This window comes from Bubalus bubalis, chromosome 12, assembly GCF_019923935.1.
Source record: "Bubalus bubalis isolate 160015118507 breed Murrah chromosome 12, NDDB_SH_1, whole genome shotgun sequence".
NCBI lineage: Eukaryota > Metazoa > Chordata > Mammalia > Artiodactyla > Bovidae > Bubalus > Bubalus bubalis.
This window is the reverse complement of record NC_059168.1, coordinates 86,406,285-86,426,287: the sequence shown is the minus strand read 5'-3', so window position 1 is coordinate 86,426,287 and position 20,003 is coordinate 86,406,285. Positions and strand designations below refer to the sequence as shown.

Genomic DNA, 20,003 nt, shown 5'->3' with positions numbered 1-20,003 from the left:
ACTCTTATCTTAAATTACCAGAACCATCCTCAGTATGGCAATGCTATAAGAGATATTGGGAACAAATATCTTTTGAAGAAAACACTCAAGCAGTCCCTTTCAAATCGCATGCCTCATCTCAAACACATAATAAGTGATCTCTAAGAGTTTATAATAACATAGAAAAACAAGAAGTGAGAAAAAAGCAAGGTATTAGATCATTATCAATTAAAAACAATGGAAAAAATAGAGCAAAATGTTAAAATGTGTTTGCTCTTCCCTGACAGCTCAGTTGGCAAAGAATCCACCTGCAATGCAGGAGACCCCAGTTTGATTCCTGGGTCGGGAAGATCCACTGGAGAAGGGATAGGCTACCCACGCCAGTATTCTTGGGCTTCCCTTGCGGCTCAGCTGGTGAAGAATCCGCCTGCCATGTGGGAGACCTGGGTTCAATCCCTGGGTTGGGAAGACCCCCTGGAGAAGGGAAAGGCTACCCACTCCAGTATTCTGGCCTGGAGAATTCCAGGGACTGTATAGTCATGGGATCGCAAACAGCTGGACACAACTGAGCGACTTTCACTTTCACTTTGGTTAATGGAAGAGTGAGTTCTCTACTTGTCTTTATTGGCCATTTTCTATACTGTGCTTTTGATAATAGAATGTGGGAAATGGACTTTAGTTTTAAAACTCAGATTTTTAATTTAAGCAACCAAACTTCATCACTGCTTTCTGTTTCAATAACAGCAAAACCAATGGCATTCAGTAGTGCTCTCTCCACCTCTAGTTTACATGACCTGTAACAGACCGAACAGTATCAAATCATATTTTTCACATCATTTTCTTCACTCACACCTGTGATTTTGTCACAGCTTTTTCAGTATATATTTATTTTGTTCAATACCACATTCTTCCTAGCTACATAAAAGCCCACATTCATATAATGCTAAATATACTCTTTGCCACTGGACCCATCAAATTTTACTCAATGCAAAAACGTACAACAGCAATAATCAGCTGAACGTCTGTCAGGCAGCAAGCACCATGATAAATGACTAAGTGTCTACTGCACACAGCTGTCTCACAAAATCATTCTTCCTTTGTAGCTCAAGAAACAGAGGCTCAGTCAGGATAAGTAACTTGTTCGAAGTCACCAAATTCGCCTAAGTGGCAATCCAGGAATTCAAACTCAGGTCAGATGATTTTTAAAATTCCTTCCATAACCAACTCGGAATGACGAAATGCCTTCACAATCCAGCTCTGGAACTAGCTTGTCATTTGACCTTGAACAAATGACTCGGTTTCTCAGCTATCAATTAAGGGGCTGGACTAGATGACCCCAAAGCTCCTGACGTGCTCTAGTGTTCTGTGCTTCAAAAGCTTCCCCTGTTCCTTTGCAGCCTGTGGAGAAACCATTTATTGTGGAAAACATTTCAGCATTTATCTGTCCAGTTCATGCTCTGTCTTGTATGTCCTCTGATGCTAGAAATTTCCCCAGATACATCTGGTACTGCCTCCTTAAACCAAGAAAATATGCTGCAATTGGCACTCGAAAATAGGAATTTCTCAATTAAAAAAAAAAAGAATAGGAATTTCTAACAAAACTACTTCTGTCACTATCTCTAATAGCTCTCTGCTTAAATGAGCATCTGAGAGGAAAATGTCATCCATCACTTTTAGGATTCCATGTGAACACTAACATATTCAGGGCCATTTCAGCGTATACTAGTGGGTCAAAGAGAACTCACATCTGGGGAATCTCTGGTATCAGATTAGTAAACATAAGAGCCGTCAGTCTCGGCTTTGAATCGTACTGGATCAATGGTCCATACTAGAAGCCAAATCTTAGAAAGCAGCAGGCACGGCACTTCCAGCAGCTCCAGCTAAAAGCACAGGAAGAAAAACGATGCATTTCCAATCATTATAATGCATAAGCCCATCCTATCCTAGATGGATCACAATAAACTGTGGAAAATTCTTCAAGAGATGGGAATACCAGACCACCTGACCTGCCTCTTGAGAAATCTGTATGCAGGTCAGGAAGCAACAGTTAGAACTGGACATGGAACAGACTGGTTCCAAATAGGAAAAGCAGTACGTCAAGGCTGTATATTGTCACCCTGTTTATTTAACTTATATGCAGAGTACATCATGAGAAACGCTGGACTGGAAGAAACACAAGCTGGAATCAAGATTGCCGGGAGAAATATCAATAACCTCAGATATGCAGATGACACCACCCTTATGGCAGAAAGTGAAGAGGAACTCAAAAGCCTCTTGGTGAAAGTTAAAGTGGAAAGTGAAAAAGTTGGCTTAAAGCTCAACATTCAGAAAACGAAGATCATGGCATCCGGTCCCATCACTTCATGGGAAATAGATGGGCAAACAGTGGAAACAGTGTCAGACTTTATTTTTCTGGGCTCCAAAATCACTACAGATGGTGACTGCAGCCATGAAATTAAAAGACGCTTACTCCTTGGAAGGAAAGTTATGACCAACCTAGATAGTATATTGAAAAGCAGAGACACTACTTTGCCAACAAAGGTTCGTCTAGTCAAGGCTATGGTTTTTCCTGTGGTCATGTATGGATGTGAGAGTTGGACTGTGAAGAAGGCTGAGCGCTGAAGAATTGATGCTTTTGAACTGTGGTGTTGGAGAAGACTCTTGAGAGTCCCTTGGACTGCAAGGAGATCCAACCAGTCCATTCTGAAGGAGATCAGCCCTGGGATTTCTTTGGAAGGAATGATGCTAAAGCTGAAACTCCAGTACTTTGGCCACCTCACGCGAAGAGTTGACTCATTGGAAAAGACTCTGATGCTGGGAGGGATTGGGGGCAGGAGGAGAAGGGGACGCCAGAGGATGAGATGGCTGGATGGCATCACTGACTCGATAGCCCCTCAGTGAACTCCGGGAGTTGGTGATGGACAGGGAGGCCTGGCGTGCTGTGATTCACGGGGTCGCAAAGAGTCGGACACGACTGAGCGACTGATCTGATCTGATCCTAGATGCAAAGACAAAGTTCCCCCACACATTTCAAAAGAGGTACAACAAAAGCTCAACGTCCTTACTTTCATATCTCCTTCTATATTTTTTTAGGAAAGAGTTTATCTCACAACAGCACCAGTCATACATCTTTTGGATGAGGCATTTCTTTTAGAAATCCGTCAGCCTTCACAAACATAATGATTGAAAGTGAAAGTGAAGTCGCTCAGTCGTGTCCGACTTTTTGCAACCCCATGGACTGTAGCGTACCAGGTTCCTCAATCCATGGGATTTTCCAGGCAAGAATACTGGAGTGGGTTGCCATTTCCTTCTCCAGGAGATCTTTGCGGCCCAGGGATTGAATCCAGATCTCCTGCATTATAGGCAGACGCTTTACCATCTGAACCACCAGGGAAGTTCAGAAATGCATAAGGACTGCATGACCCCAAGATTCTGTGATCATTCTGATTAGAACATACTGTCAGAGCAAAGGAACTGATTCTTATCCTGCTGTATAAAAATTACAGTCTAGCACTTATGAGTCATGTTCTTAACTTTTTAACTTCACTAATGGTAGCAGAAAAAGGCAGATGCTAAATTCAAATGTGGTATAAGAGCTAAAAATCACTGCCAACCAGCCACTGTCAAAACATATCTTCAAATTACAGTTATCTGATTATCTCATATATGTTTTATTAATTTTTCAGCACATATTAATCGAATGCCTACAGCATAAAAGGCACTGCTTTAGGTGGTGGGAATGTAACTGGGAAAAAAAGAAACAATATCCCTGTGTCCATGTTTTTTATATCATAATAAAGAAAAATACACATTCATTACATATTTATTCATGTTTTTTATTTATATAAATATATAAATAAGTAAATAAATATAAGGAAGATTTTGTGCTTCAATGGAAAGTTATGTATAATCAAGAGTAGGGGGTCCACAAACTTTTTCTTAAAGATTTCGGGGCTTGCAGACCACGGGGTATTTCTATCATAATTACTCAACTCTACCTTTTTGGTCAGAAAGCTGCTGTAGACAACACATCATAAATGAATGGCTGCACTGTTCCAAGGGAGTGGGCATTTAGTTAGGTGTTTAGTTTGCCAAACTCCTGGTCTAAGAGCATGCCTTTCAAGATTACCTGATTCTGATTCCATGGGATACATTTTACAACTGTGTGAACTGTAAGTAACTGACAGCAATGCAAGATTAATTGCTAACAGTCACGCGAAAGAATTCTGTCATGGACAGATAACCCTCCATACCTTCGGAAAAGCCAATCTATTCATTTGTACATTCCCAACTCAGTATCACCTTATTCCACGTAAATCTGGGCTATTTTAGACTTCACCTTTGATGACACATGCCTGATTCCTTTAATAAGTTGAATGAAATTTTTAACATGTTTTTTTGAGATCTATGTGAAAATCATGACTTTCCTTTTTTCTGAAAATTATTCTTCAACAGTTTTTGCCATCTCGACATAAGACACACAATGGACTCACCTGAAAGTGTCAGGGAGACTTTAGCACCAAGAAGAACTGCCAAGCACAGCTTGTTCCCTTGGCACCAGATGAATCCAAAGGAGAGCTGCATGGACTCTCTGTTTCTAACTTTAATTTTCCTCTCTACTAATTCTGTGTTTGGGATTAGTTTACGACCTGTAAGTTATTCCCTGCTGCTGGCAGCGATGACGAGGGATTTGGTCTTTTGCTCTAACCACTTGTCGATCTCTGTAAATGGATAAACGGTTTTCAGAGATCTGTTCTCTGATGGTTAGAGAAAACGGAGTCTCCAGTGTTTTAAACTTTTCCATTTTGTAGGGCATTCTAAGTTAATGATAGGAGCTAAGATGTTATTGAGCAAAATGATAAGCCCTTGGAAGCTGCCAAGGAGAAGAGTGCTAGACTCTGACTGGTTGCTTTTATATTTTATCATCACTATTCTTGGCCACGTTAGGCTGCATATGGAATTCACTGACCAGGTGTGGAGCCTGCACCCCCTGCAGTGGAAGCATGGAGTCTTCACCACTGAACCACCAGGGAAGTCCTATTTTTATATTTTACATTAACCTGGCTGTTGTATGAAAAACAGAATGCAAGAGAGACAAAGGGAAAGAGGAAGGATCCAGTAAGAGGCCATTAAGGTAACCCAGATGCGTGGCAGAAGCAGAAGTACTGAAAAATGGCTGGATTTGAACCAATACTGGAAAAAGAGTTGATGTGAGGTTCAGATGGCCTGGACAAGGACACGCGAAGAGGACGGGCAAGGAAACACAGTTGTGCCTGTGCTCTGGGCCGAGGAACTGAGTAAGCAACGAAGTGAGAAGTAGGGCGGGTGGGGAGCTGGGACCAGGAATTCTGCTGTGGACACATAACTAGAGGGCACCAATGAGACATCTAGTGGAGAGGTCTCCACCTCCACGGCCCAGCAGACTGGTGGGTATGTGACTCTGCAGCTCCGAGGGGAAGGAAAGGCTAGAGACAGAAGTTTGGAAGTCCGTAGCACACAGGTGTCCCTACGGAGCCTGGGGGACAAGTGAGCTCCCTGAGGGGAGAACAAAGAGACAAGGACTAAGCCCCGGCACCAAAGGGAGAGTGCCGAGGCTCAATCACTGGGCCACGAGAGCAGGAAAAGCCACGAAAGCAGACTGACTGGAAAGGCTACCTAGGCGACAGGATGACAACCAGGACAATGTGGCTTCCAGAAGCCAGCATGGCCTGGCCGAGGGGGCTAAACGCCGCCTAAGTGATCTGCAGAAGAGATCTATTTTATGGGAGAAAGCACGTCTGCCTGCACAATGGACTCTGCACGAAAAGCAGAACCTCTGTCGGCCAAAGTTCTCTCTGCCGCCTGCCTCGTCTCCAGAGACTGTGGGAGAGAGACCAGTCTTTCACCATCTTGCCCCCAGAAGTGCGCTGCAATCATGAGACAAAATAGAAGACCAAGTCCCTAGCCCCAAACTTTAAAAGGAGGAAGAAAGTATCTATATAAAAAGGAGACACTAAATACTCTGTAAGGTACTGTCAAATCTAATGCTAAACTAAAATAATGTATTTGCCAAACAGACAGCTCATAAAAATGTTACCATCTTAAGAGGTGAAGGTAACTGCAAGGAAGCACTATGTAACTATGTCCTTGAGCCTTCTGGAAAATCATGCCAAAACATTCCAAGCAGTAATGCCTTCCCTGGTGGCTCAGTGGGTGAAGAATCCTCCTGCAACGCAGGAGACACAGGAGATGCGGGATCAATCCCTGGGTCAGGAAGATCCATCCCCTGGAGAAAGAAATGGTGATCCACTCCAGTTTTCCGGCCTGGAGAATCCCCATGACAGAGGAGTCTGGCTGGCTAGGCAGTCCATGGAGTCACACAGAGTTGGACACGACTGAGTGACTGAGCACTCCCATCCCAAGCAGCAATGCCTCTGGGAGGATGTGTGCTTGTGTGTTACAACTAAGTGAAACAAGTGGCCTTGAGGTTTTATGCTTCTTAATACACAGTCATCTCTCTTTTCAAAGAGTTCTGTACATTTCATGCATTATGCTGAGTAAGTTCCAGTGTTATTTCTTAAAAAAAACCAGGAGCACTGGTGTGAGTAAGTTTAACTCTGTGTTTAACTCTGCCCTACGTGCAGGTACTCTGGTTCCAGGAGTACTTTCCAAATTTAAAAAACTTACGTGTTTAAAAAAAAAAATCATACATCCTCAATTAATTGACTTTTATTCTTCTAATTCAAATAGCTTCCTAATAAACAAGTAATTATTCTTTTTCTCACGTTTACGCATTCACGTGTGTGTGTACGCGCACTAACTTACTTCAGTCGGGTCCAACTCTCTTTGACTCCATGGACTGTAGCCCTCCAGGCATCTCTGTCCACGGGATTCTCCAGGCAAGAATACTGGAGTGGGTTGCCATGCCTTCCTCCAGGGGATCTCCCCGACCCAGGGATAAAACCTGTGTCTCTTACATCTCCTACACTGGCAGGTGAGTCCTTTACCACTAGCGCCACCTGGGAAGCCCTTACGCATCCATACACATTATCAAGCATGCCAGTCATCACGTGTCCGTCATGTGTGGTCTCAGAGCTCACTGACCCATGGGGCCTTGGAGCCCAGTAGCATTTTCAACAGGAACAGTACTCGGCACCCTGGCAGGTTTGGGCCGGGTGCCACAGGACTTGGATTCCCTCTGGAGTCCGTGCAGTTGCCAAAGGTGTTAATTAGGAAGAACTAACCTACGATTAAATTATATATCAGAGGAACCCAAACTTGAAAAACTGTTTCTGGCATTAGTCCTGAAAGCTTCAGCTGAATTAGGCCCTGGAATTTAAAAAGCAAACAAACTAAAGAATAGATCCTGGTCTCTCAGAGACAGAAAAAGAGAACACTGAGAAAATGGGGAAAGAGCTGGAGAAAACCCATTTGGTCGTAAAAGACTAGCTAGCTATTGGGATAAGTAAGTGGCAGAGACTATATAAATCAGGAAGTGCATTTACTCTAAAAAGATTTCAAGTGCCCAAGAAAGATGGTATAGAGTACACAGGCAAAAATTAACAGGCTGAAAGAACATTAAGCTGTCTTCATTTTCAGCACAGCCTCAAAGCAGGGGGGAAAAAAAAGGGTTTTCATAACTGGTTTATAAGATGTTAATACAAATCGTTGTCCAAACTGCCTATATTTGGCATGAATTGCATATTCAACACATACTTCTCTGGTTCTATAGGCCTCAAATAAATCTCTGTGAAAAATGTCAGCCTGGTGAGTTTGATAAAATCTTAGCAAAGACGGCAGGCTTTCAGACCCCTGGGCTCTTTTGCTCTGAAGGAGTGTCACGGAGAACAGGTTCCAAGTAAAGACAAGCGGCGCCATAAACCCTCACGGTGTACAAGGCAGCAGGGCAGAAAGATAGGTTAGGGAGGAACACTTAGGTACAAGCTGCCACACAATGCTCAGCTGAGCACGAACAACTCCGCACTGACCGTCCACATGTGCTTAGCCACTTGGGAGCAGTTTCTGGGTGGCTTTTTGACTTCGCTTGGTTACATCTGAGCTACAGAGTTGAAACTAAAAAGATCTTCTAAGATAAGCTAACGCTGATCAAAAAAGCTGCTTCTCACCACCTGGCCAGCAACGGGCCCCCTCTTGTGTGAAGTTCCCAGTGCTTGGAACAAAAAAAACCCAGCCTGAGAAATGGATCCAGACAAACAGAAGTGAACGGGGGTCTCCTCCAGTTCTATCATCCCCTTTCTCCTCCTGGATTCAAGCAGTCACCTCCGTGTCCACACATTCACCAGGGAGAAAGCGGCTGTCACCTGTGGTTCTTTCCTCTCCCTTCCTCTCCACATCCAGGCAATGACCAAGCCTATCTTACAACTGTTGTCAATTGTCCCAATTCTGCCTCCACTGCCACCATCTTTGCACAAGCTGGTGAAATGGCCTTCCTGCAAAAATAGAACCGCCCCACCTCGTTCCACACCGAGGGATGCCCAGCCAGAGGCTCCTCATCAGCTGAGCAGACTCCTGATCCGGCCTCCACGCCCTACTCAGTGCTCGTTTGCCCTCCCACTGGTGGATTCTACACACTTCTTACACGAAGAAGGGCTCTTTGACACGAGACATCAAGAACTTGTAGGCAGATGCTGAAGATGCTGAAGATCAAACCGCAGAACACCCTCCTGAGAGGAAGACAGAGTGAGACCTCTCCCAGGAGAAGTTTGGAGAGGGGCAAGCTGATTTAGTCGGCCTCTCCTGACGTGCCCAGATGGGCTGACGCTGTGAGAAGACTCAGCGCTGGACTGAGGGAAGGCTCTTCTTGTGACAGACACAAGTCTTTATCGGCGGATGCCTCTGGACACACTGCCTGGCTATTCAAGGAAGATAACCCCCTGGAATCACTGCCTGCCAGATCAGACTTCTCTGAAACTACCCTAGAACCTCCCAAGCCCCATTTTCTAAAGGGGAGGTCTGGCAAGGGTAACACAGGGACCCTGTCTCTCCTGCAGATCACCACAGCCTGTTCTTGCTGCTTCTGGGTTAGATTTGATCTAATCCCTTCTCCTGGTGGCAGCCAGAAGTTAATAATCCTTCAGAAATGCAGGTCTGATCCTATCACTCTTGCAGCTGCACCACCACACCCAGCCCACAGGATCATCGTACCCTGGCTGCAGAGTACCCCTTCAGCCTGAGCTACCTCGTTCCTCAAGGGCAAATGCCCAGCCGTGTGTGTTACCTTCTTCTGGATCTTGGCAGACAACGTTCCCTTTACTTCCAAGACCCTTCTCCCATTCTGCACCCCACCCCCTTCATCTAGAACACAGAACCAGCCTTCCAGTTGCTCCTCGGAAATCAATTCCTCTGGAAGTATCTGCCAAGTATCCTCCAAGTATCTGCCATACTTCCCACTAGTTTCCAGTTCCAGGCTCCTTACTTCAGTTAAGAGTGTTCATCACGCTGACCGGAAACTGTCTACTTTCTTGTTTTACTTCCTAATAATGAGCTCTGCAAGGAAACGGGTAGTACCTTATCCACTGTTACACTGTCAACCCACAGCACTGGGCCTGACACAGCTGATAAAATCAATAAACAGTTACCGATTGAATGTAGACAAAGACACATAAACTAACAGGAAGACGGAAGCAGCATCTCTGAGAGGCTGGGGAGAAAAGGAACAAATGACAATTTAGGAAAATGGAAAAGCTGCTGTTTGAATGACCTTCTTCACCATCAACCAAAAGAAACATCCCAAAGTGCTTTCAACAACATATCAAGTTCCTGAAGCCATAGAAAGTCAACATGAACAGAATATCTTTTTTTTGGGGGGGGACGGGGGCAAAACATACACACGGTTGAACTATTTCAAAAGAACCATCATAAATATGAAGAATCTTCATAATGGAGGCTAACGTTGATCACAGAGCGTTTACTCCCCCAAATATCTGATCTTCCACACTCCCCATGCTCTTCTCTGCAAATCTCAGAAAAGGAGATGTGTGCTGACCAGAATCTAAGGCCAACTTTGCAGTACAGGCTTTTCTGTTTAGGTACAGGTAGGGAAGTGTCTGGCATATGTAATGGAAGAATGCTTTAAGGAAGGAGAAAAAAAAAGGGACAAGATAGTAAGCTGCATGCCATCACGGATCGTGGCAATCTAAGATGGTTTCTTATACACAGAATCCATTTTTAAAAGTCAATGTGATGACCGAAAGAGTCCTAGACTTTTATTTTAGAGGATTAGGTCTCTTGATCACTAATAGCCGGAAGTTTCTGAAACATTCTGAAACAAAAAACAAATGTAAATCTGAAGAATAAAGATGAATTTCTACTGACGACTTTTAATGGGATGTTAAGTAGTTTCCCATAAAAGAATGGTTAAACATTTATTACTTTATTGGCTCCAGGAAGCACAGTGATTTGACAAGTGAGCCATTGTGTCTAATTTACACAGCCACATGCAGGCCCAAAGTCCCTCGACACAGCCAGCTTAAAAATACAGTGTCTTTCCTTGTTCTATTTTTACCATAATTCCTTTTTGTATCACTTACCGGAATATAATAGATGCCCATCTTGGGGGCTTCATTGGCGGTAAGAAGCATTCCTAAAAATAAACACAATGAAAAAGGTAAACATAAGGGAAAAGAAAAATACTCTTCCTACTTGCTTTATATTTTGAAATGAGTGAAATGCTCAGAACATGATGAACAGGAGAAGAGCCAGACCAGCAGCCAGGCACCCTCCGAGTCAGGCTGTGGGCTGTGGTCCCTGACCCTCCTGGATGGGGCATCTGAAGTATCAGAAAGACCAGCTTCCCCATCTGCAAAACACTCAGGCTGTATCAGCTAAGTGATTGAGTGGTTCCCACAGAGAAGGGCCACCATTTTTAAGGGTTAAGTTTTAATCTTCAGACACACCAATAAAAGGTAGATTCGATGCACTATTATGTATTATGAAAGTTAAGAAAGGTATCTTTCTGTTAATCAGGAATCAAAGAACCAAAGTAAAGCATTTCCCACAAAATGTCATAGCAAAGTAGTTCCTCATGTTTGAATTAAACTTTACACCTTAATAGAAAACAAAATGGCTTAAGAGGAATGCTACGTGTAGCTACACTAGAAAAGATCCAGATAGAATCTGACAGCCTTTACCAAAATGATTCACCCAGAGAGTGGCTGATAATTTAGTCCAGGGATCAGCGCTCTCAGAACGCGAGAATGGAGTGAGGGACAGCCTGTGGCATCCAGTGATGGCTCCCCTCAAGCCCCAGGAGCAACAGTAACGAATCCACTGCACTTCAGCACAGAACCGGGGCGCTCAGCCGGCTCAGCCCTGGGCTCAGGTCTCTGCCACACAGCCAACCCGCCCCCCACCCCACCCCGCAGGGGCTCTCGTGGCAGCTCTGAGCCTCTCTGCCCTGCTCCAGAACGACGCACCGAAGCAAAACTGAGGTCAGGCCTTGGTAATTTACAAAACACTTCTGCGTACTTTATCTTGGTGAAGACGCGACAACTCTCTGCCGTAAGGACTATCATCCTTATTTACAGATCAAAAAATAAAGCTCATATGTACTGAGTTACAAGTGCTGAGCAGAACATTCAGAACATTACAAGCTACAGAACTTAAGAGCAAAATTTCAGTCAAGAGCTCTTGTTTTTAAATACCTTTACATATCAACTTACATTACCTTCATTTAAAAAATCTATTTGTAAAATACAACAGAAAAATCCACAGAAAGCACACATTTGGATTACCAGACCCCCGACCCAGGGATCAAACCCAGGTCTCCTGCAAGGCAGGCAGCTTCTTTACTGTCTGAGATGCCACGGAAGCTCACAATCCTAATTAAGTACACCAAATGCTAAGGATGGTGATGTAATTCTGTGATTTAAAAAGTACTTTTGCGCTGCTCTTCAGTTAACACAAAAGCTTGCCAAAGGGATGCTCTTCAATGCTGTTAACAGAAATATGATGTTGAGGTAGAGGAGGTTCACTGATAGAGAGCAGGAGCTCAACGTTCTGCCGGCAAAGCCATGTTACACACATCAAGTCCAAAGAGGGAGCAAGTCCTGAGTTGGAACCAACCTTCCCCAGAACATACACACACACACCCTTCACCAGAACACACACACACACACACACAACCTTCACCACAACACATACACACACAGCCGAGGAAGCAAGAGACACACACACACACACACACACAACCTTCACCACAACATATACACACAGCCGAGGAAGCAACACACACACACACACACACACACACACACACACACAATCTTCACCACAACACACACACACACACTCACTCGAGGAAGCAAGAAATGTACGTCTAAATGAAAGTCAAGTAAAAACCAGACACTTTCTCATAGCTTGTAGCCTCCACAAACTCTTTCATGTGGGAACTTTTTCTGGCCCTGGAGACAACTGCTCACTGAAGCTCACACAGGAAGAAACACCTCTACTGACCTGCGCTTCCCACGTCTAACAGCACCATCAGAACTTCTCCCGGACCTTTAGACAGGGTTAAAGAAGAAGGTCTGGAGACTGAAGAGACATCTTACAATCAGAAAGAAGGCTCCCAACAAAGACATCCCCTAAGCCCAGCCTCCCTGGCTCAACCCTGAACACTCAACAGCAAACGCTTTACAGGGAAACACAGCACATCCGGCGCTGATCACACAGGAGAATCCAGGCCCGACGCAGCAGACTGTCTCCTACAACAAGCAGGACCTCCCCTGACCAAACATGGCCAACAACACAAGCTGACCTACCAAGAAACCGAGTCGGGCCAGTTAGGACCAAAACAAGTTATAAAAGAGAAAGCAACCTCACACAGCCCAGGGAACACGAGGAGTTTCTAACAAGAGGGAAGCAGGAAAGTCAACCCAGGGATGGAGTTAGTTCAGCAGAAATTAAGACAATCACAGGTAAAAGGCGAGAAGAAAGTGAAGTACCGGACCAGGCACTCTACCTCCACAGGTGAGAAGGTGGCTCGGGAAAGCAAGACCGTTTGCTCAAGGTCACCACAGAGCCAGCTGATACTGGACTGATTCCAAAGCCCGTGAAACATGGGACTCTAAAACTCCAACTACAGCTAAGATAAAGTGAAAAGACTTCTTGCATGATCAAATAAATCATTAAAACACACAGATATAAACACCATACAGTAACATGACAAATGTATTTAATAACAATGTCAAACTGAAAAGCAAAAGACAATTACACATGGTGACAATTTAAAACACACGAAAAAGTGATTTTTAAGACAAGAATTTCTGGGAATTCCCTGGTGGTCCGGTGTTTAAGACTCCACGCTTCCAAGGCAGGGAGTGCAGGTTCGATCCCTGGCTGGGAAACTAAGATGCCACAGGCCGCTCAGCGTGGCCCCCCAAAAAGAATTCCTCTAATGGAAGGAGTAATGACACTTGTGAAGAGATTGTGAGATTATGGCTTTTCCTTTAAATTTCCTTACAAGGGGGCGACAGAGGGTGAGATGGTTGGATGGCATCACCGACTCAATGGACATGAGTTTGCGTAAACTCTGAGAGATAGTGAAGGACGGGGAAGCCTAGTGTGCTGCAGTCCACAGGGCCACCAAGAGTTGGATACGACTGGGCAGCTGAACAACAGCACCAACAATAAAAATGGGAACCTTGGAAGAGAAGGCAGAGATCGTCAGCACTGAGGAGGAGCACACAGCTCCAGCGTGGACAGAGAGCGTAGGACACGACGTGCTCCCCAGAGACACGCAGAGAACAAATCTCATCTGTCCAGGCTTTGGGGGCGAAGGACTCAAGGAAGGTCACAGCTCGAAATCAGAAACATTGCTCAAGCCAGAACGACTCAAAGCGTGCTTCCCAGGCCAGTCTGAAAACTGCCATCAAGCTTGCCGGTGAGTGTAGAAACTGAAGAATTTAGAAACCTGTATAGCAACTCGACCTTGCAGCGAGTTCCAAACGTGTAACCCTTTTTCTACTAATTCACCTTTATGATATTTGACAAAAGTATCCACCTGCAATGGATTGGAAATTTAAAAACAAAACAAAAAACATAAAAGGCTGGTACTTCATCAGATACATCTGAGAATCACTGCCCGGAAACGGAGGGCATCGGGTCATAGCTGGAGCGGCTCAGAGCAGACAAGCTGTGCGGAACTGCCCTGTGCTGGAAAGGACAGGACACGCCTTTTCGTGCGGTCAACTCCTACAGAAAGTGGGGAGCCTGCCGTTTTACTACACATGGCGCCAAGGTTAGTGATGGGCCACATCTTATTTCTAGGCAGGCTACTGGGAGGCTACTGAGAGAATAAAAGGCGACTTCAGGTCTGATGATACAGACCGCCTCCAGCAGGCCTAAAAGCAGTGAAAAACAGCCTGGATCACTGGTACAATTCTGAAGCCTGAGTAGCCTTTCTGCGTGGACATCTCCTTTTCCTTCTCCCAGTGGTTCTGGATTCCACAGGTCGGGCTGGGGCTCAGCAAGCACTGCAGACCGGGGTCGTGGGGCTGCGACCTCAGTTTCCCAACCTGCAGGGCAGCACCTGACGTGGAGACTCTGCACGAGCAACTAGAAGCTGAGGCAGCCACTAAGGCAGAACCGTTTCTCAATGTTCTGAGCAGTCTGAGTATCAGAAACACACGACAGAACAGCAAGCAATCATGATTTGGCTTCAATTACTCCAAAACGAGTAGTGAGAAAATAAAGAATGCTTACGCTCATAGTGATGAAGCAAAAAAACCTAACCAGCAATGTGAACGGGACAGGAGAGTAAAGCAAGGGAAAGACAGCAAAACCTGTGAACCAATCATGCTCGGTTCGAACCCCAAGACCGCCATGGAGGGACTTGCCTTTCTGGGCTCGCCAGCTTGTGAAATAAATCATCTGGCTAGTGTTTGTGTTTGATTAAGCTCTTATAAGCTACCTGACAATAAAGGCACTCTTCTGACCAAAACACCATCTTAAAGGTTCTACCTGCCAGGAAAGCATCCTGTGTAACAGAGAGAACTGCTGGCCATCAAGGCAGAGCCATTACGCTTCTCCTTGCTCGTTCTGGGATGACCAAAAGGATGGGAAATGACATGGAGAACCCGTCAGCCCTGAGCACCACCCTTGTCCCAAATATTTAACCCACAGTGCACTGGGCTGTTAGATTTCACTTCTATTTTAGAACAACAACAATAAAAAATACAGGGGCAGGAAGAACAAGTAAAGGACACCATGAAAAATAATCACAGGAATCCAGGATGCAGAACATCTTACGAGACTACAACCCTGATGTAGAAAACTCAAGTGCCATGGAGGAAGGGGAAGAAAGGATGGGCGAGAATTCCTGATTGAAAGAAGTGGAAAACACAACTACTAAATGTAATCCACAAACTTGGTGATAGACTAGTTTCAGATAAATGGGCTTAAAAAGGCATTTGGTGGACAAGCAGGGGAATGTGAAAAAGTAAAGGTATTATTAGGAAAGGACTGCTTTCTTACATGGGGTAACGGTATTTTTGGTACCAGAAGGTTTCTACTCTGGTGAGATTACAGTCACATTCCATGCCTGCAGTTGACTCTGAACACCTTGCACCTTATCAGTATTCTATACTATCAAAGCCCTCCATGTCTGGACTAGCCCTGCCCAACAGAAATACCATGCAAGCCACATAAGTGACTAAAAATCTTCTGGTAGACACATTAAAAAAAAAATTTTTTAACAGGTAAATTTGAGTATATTTTTATTAACCAGTAAGTCTAAAATATTTTCACTTTAATATGTAATCAATATAAAAATTAATGATCTACTTCACATTCTTTCCTGTTTTTTGGTACATCTGAAGTCTGGTGTGTATTTTATGTTTAGAGCACATATTTCAGATTAGTTACTCCGCAAGTTCTCCGTGGCCACAGGTGAGCACAAACCAGTCAGAACACAGGTCAACAACTTTCGTCACCACCTGTACCCTTCATACCCCCACTCCTTCAATCCAACTAACCTCTTGTTCTAACTTCAGCTTCACCCGATTTTACTCACCTTTGTACCTAGTCCCAACCCCATTTTAGACCACTCAGCATCTCAACCTAGGACCCAGCACCTTCATTAATTTCTGAATTCATCACAATTTGACTCATTCCTATTATAAGAAAATTCTGCCAACGATCACAGATGAAAAGCTAATTACAAAGGTTCAGGGTTTCTCGTCTTTCTCAGGAGAGTACCCTGTAACTTAAGAAAGAGCACAGGCTCCATGATCAGGGGAGGCTTGCTCCAACGGAGCCTCTGCCACACAGCGGCCGGGTGACCAACCCTGGGCACGTATCTCAGTTTCCTCACCTCCAAAGATGTAAAAGAGAAGGAAAGGAGAGGGGAAGGGAAGGGAAGGGGGAAGGAAGGAAAGGAATGGTAAGGGAGTCACTAAGTCTCCCACGTTATGAGGATTAAGTGACAAGCACTACGACATCCAGACCCACAGCACAGGGCCTTCCTGCCCCTTCCTGCCTCCACTTCTGCGATGCTCTGCTCACTGAGCAATGCCCGGGCAATCACTTCTCTCTACTTCAATAGCTGCCGGTTCCTTCACTGTCACTCTGTCGGCCTCTCCACTGGCTCTTCCCTCTCATCTCCCTTTCCATACTCAGGTCCTGCTGTCTTGCGGTCTCTCCACTTTCCCCATCGGTAATTGCCTCCACTGCCACTTCTTCTGCAATGACCTCTATTTACATGTCTTAAAATTTTATGTCTGCAGACCTGCTTTCCTTGGGCCACGCTGCCTACTGTGCCCTGGACGTGGCTCCCAGGATGAGGCTGTAGGTCAGGGCGGGGCTCCACAGCCACTTGGGAAGCAGGTGAAAAATAACCTATTTCGGGGCTCTCCCCCAGATGCTCTGAGTCTGCACACCTGGTATGGGGCTGAGTGCCGGGAGCCGGCGAGAGACATTCCACTCGTGACAAAGGTCATGAGGAAGGGGGCTCGGCATACGCAAAGGCGGGATCGAGCCTCGGGAGTGCCCCCCGGATATTCTCGAGCATCTACCCCCCAAAAAACCAGAGTCTGCCTACTTTATTGCTTTGTGCTCTCACCTCTGACTTTACTGGGGGCTGTCCCCCACCACCATCTCACTCTCTCTGTCAAAGAGTTAACTTATAGCTCCAATTAATAAAGTTCCTGGGCAATTAGGAGTGTTTAAATCCAAACCCCTCAGATGGCTCTCTAACTCGCCTGACAAGTTTACCCGGACACCTACAGCTATGCATACGATTGTTTACAGTCTCCCAGCCTCCAGAGGCACGGGAAGCTTAAGATATTCAAATAGCTTAGAGCCTCTCAGAGAATTAGAAACTGTCAGAATAAAGCTAGTAAAAGATTTCATTGATGAGCCAATGTTTGTTGCCAAGTTTTCACATCCCTTGAATTGTATCCTTGAATGTGCATTAATTAATATAGTTGGTATGTAGAAAAAATAAGTAGTGGCCTTGGTGTTAGTAACTTTAGACCCTTAAGGTAGTAAATTCTTTCCTTTGTAAACCCATTACACATCCACCCTATAGGAACGTAATCTTATCTTCGGAGGATGGCGCCAAACCTTAAAATAATTACTCTTAGAGAAAATAAGTCTTTGTTGATAAGTCCTTGTCAAGAGTCATAAAATGTTAATAGGCCTCTGGCCAGAAGATGATGTAAATCACCTAAACCATTTGTATACGATAAATCTGCAGGAAAGAAACCCTGGTTTTTGATAAGCATCAAAGACTGCTGATTTGCATCCCCTATTGTCCTCTATGTGTAACTTAGGGTATAAAAGCCCCTGTTGAAAATAAAGCTATGGGCCTTGCTCACCAACGCTTGGTCTCCCCATGTCATTCTTCCCTTTAACTTCTAGCTGAGTGTCCATCTGGAGCGTGGATGTCCTCTGCGACCATTTATTTGCCTGGGCTTCTAAGACTCACTCGAGAAGGTGTCTAAGGTGGGGCACCTTCCGCTATTCGAGAGGGCGCCTGCGGCCTCCGTGGTCAGAGCTAACCTGGTGTCACGGGTTATATTGATTTTCCGCGTAAACCAAGCCACTCAGCTTCTTTTCTCCACTGAATTTTCCTACTGAGCTATCCTCATTCTATTCCTCTTTATTATATCTAATTAACATTTGAATAGGCCGCCTAGCCGTCTCTCCTTCGAAGACCCTGGATCAGCCGGGGCTGGACCCCGGCAGCTGAGGAATTTGTACTTCTTAAAAAGCCCCCAGGTGATATTGGTGGGCAGGCAGGTTGGAGACCCCCTGCCAGACACCATCACTGCCTCACTGCCGCCTCAGACTCAGATGCTCAAAGAAGACAACACCATCTTTCTCTCCGAGTCTGCCCTCTCTCCTGTGCGGCCGATCTCAGCTCTACGTATCTCTTCCTACTCATTTTAGTTCAAAACTGATCTACCTTCTGCCCAGTGGACAGAACCACCTTCTGTGAGCATGGTCTGCATCGGTCCTGACCACAGACAGCACCTAGGCACTCAGCGTGGTCACTCCAGGGCCCCCACCCCACGCACCACCTGCTTCCCACCCCATTCCTCCCACAGACCCTGCACTCTGGCACATGGGGCTCATCTTGCCCAGCATGTCTCTCACCCAGCACCCACACTCGGAGCCAACGAGAACCTCCCCTCCGCCCTCCTCTCGCTGCTCTGCCTGGAGCCCCTCGCTCTCTTGCCGTCTCAGGGCCAGCGTGCACCTCCGTAGCAGAACTTCTCCTGTTTTGCCTGGTATCACTCCATCAGAAATATCTGTCTGTGTCCGTCCTCAGGACACAACCCTGTGGGAGAGTGAGAAGTGTTCTCATTTTCTCTCCTTCCCCAGAATTCTTCAGATTTGCTTGAAGGTGTTATTAAATCTCGAAATCTACCAGGTACTTTACAGAAGAGCCTGCAACGCAGAATATACTCGACGCGTGGCTTCGCCAGCCTTGTGTATCATCAGGCAACTCCAGGCTCCTCCACATCCCTAGCCTCAATCTACACAAAATTACTAATCCCATAAAAGAGCTAAAGCGCACACTAAAATAGCACCTCGCCTGCCACCGACCCACAGACTGCCACCAGCTTCTCCTAACAGCTAGGCTGGCTGAGGACTGAGTCACTGAGCGTGTCACTTTCTGAAGCATCCACATCACTTCCTGTTCTTAATTTTTCAAGTAAATACAATATCTAAAAACTGTCTTAACTGAGCCAAACCCTGTCTTAAGAAATGAAATGAGTTTAAAACCCTGTAAAGCATAGCCTACATTCATCTCACAAAATGGCCTGCCGCTCCGTAGTGCATACCTGAGTTGGGGTAGAGGCAGACATCATTAAGGTCATGTTCTGGCTCCAAGGAAGTAAATATTTTTCCCTAAAGAAGTAAGCAAAAGTGAACTGTTAAAACAGTTAAAGGAAGACAACTTTTGGCAATGTGATATACAGGAAGTAAGCTGGAGACATAACTCCATATATCCTGCTTATGTGAGAAAATAAAATCACCTAACAGAAATCACAGAATTTAAGGTTAAAAAAAAAAATCTTAGAGAATTTCTTTTATCAATTTATCAAATCCTCTCATTTTAGAGAGGAAGAAACCGGGGCTCAGTAGGGAGAGCTGACTTTATTGGGAAAATAAATACGAACTTTTAAAGATAATGTCTACACAACAGGCAAGGGTAAAGTTTAAAATAAAACTGTACGTCAACTTAAAAATGTCCACAATCTGGAAGACACACCCTAGTTAAACTTGTCCTCAAAGAAACAAAGAAGAGGTGGTCAATATGGTAATATGAGGCTGGTATCTGCCATCCTGCATTGCTAGGATTTGAGGAGGATCAAATAAGATAATGAATATAAGATAATTTAACAAAATGCTATAAATACATAAGGTGCTAGTTATTATACAGTGAAGGGTAAAATATTGTATTTTAAATGTAGGGGAAAATATGCCATAATTTAAGAAATTAACAGAAATTAAGTGAAAGAAAAAAGAAGACAATAGATGGGAGTGGGAAAGGATGATGAGAAAGATAAACAAGGAGA

At 44.8% G+C, this 20,003-nt stretch overlaps 1 protein-coding gene across 1 annotated transcript in view; it reads right to left on the bottom strand.

Annotated features, from left to right (window-relative positions):
* The window catches only part of NOL10 (nucleolar protein 10), a 94,744-nt gene that overhangs the window by 52,387 nt on the left and 22,354 nt on the right, over window positions 1–20,003 (bottom strand). The window contains exons 12-13 of the mRNA XM_006073767.3: window positions 19,266–19,332; window positions 10,509–10,561 (exon numbers count right to left, since the gene is read on the bottom strand). Of these exons, the coding sequence (XP_006073829.1) occupies window positions 10,509–10,561; window positions 19,266–19,332 (120 nt within the window). The remainder of the gene's footprint in view (window positions 1–10,508; window positions 10,562–19,265; window positions 19,333–20,003) is intronic.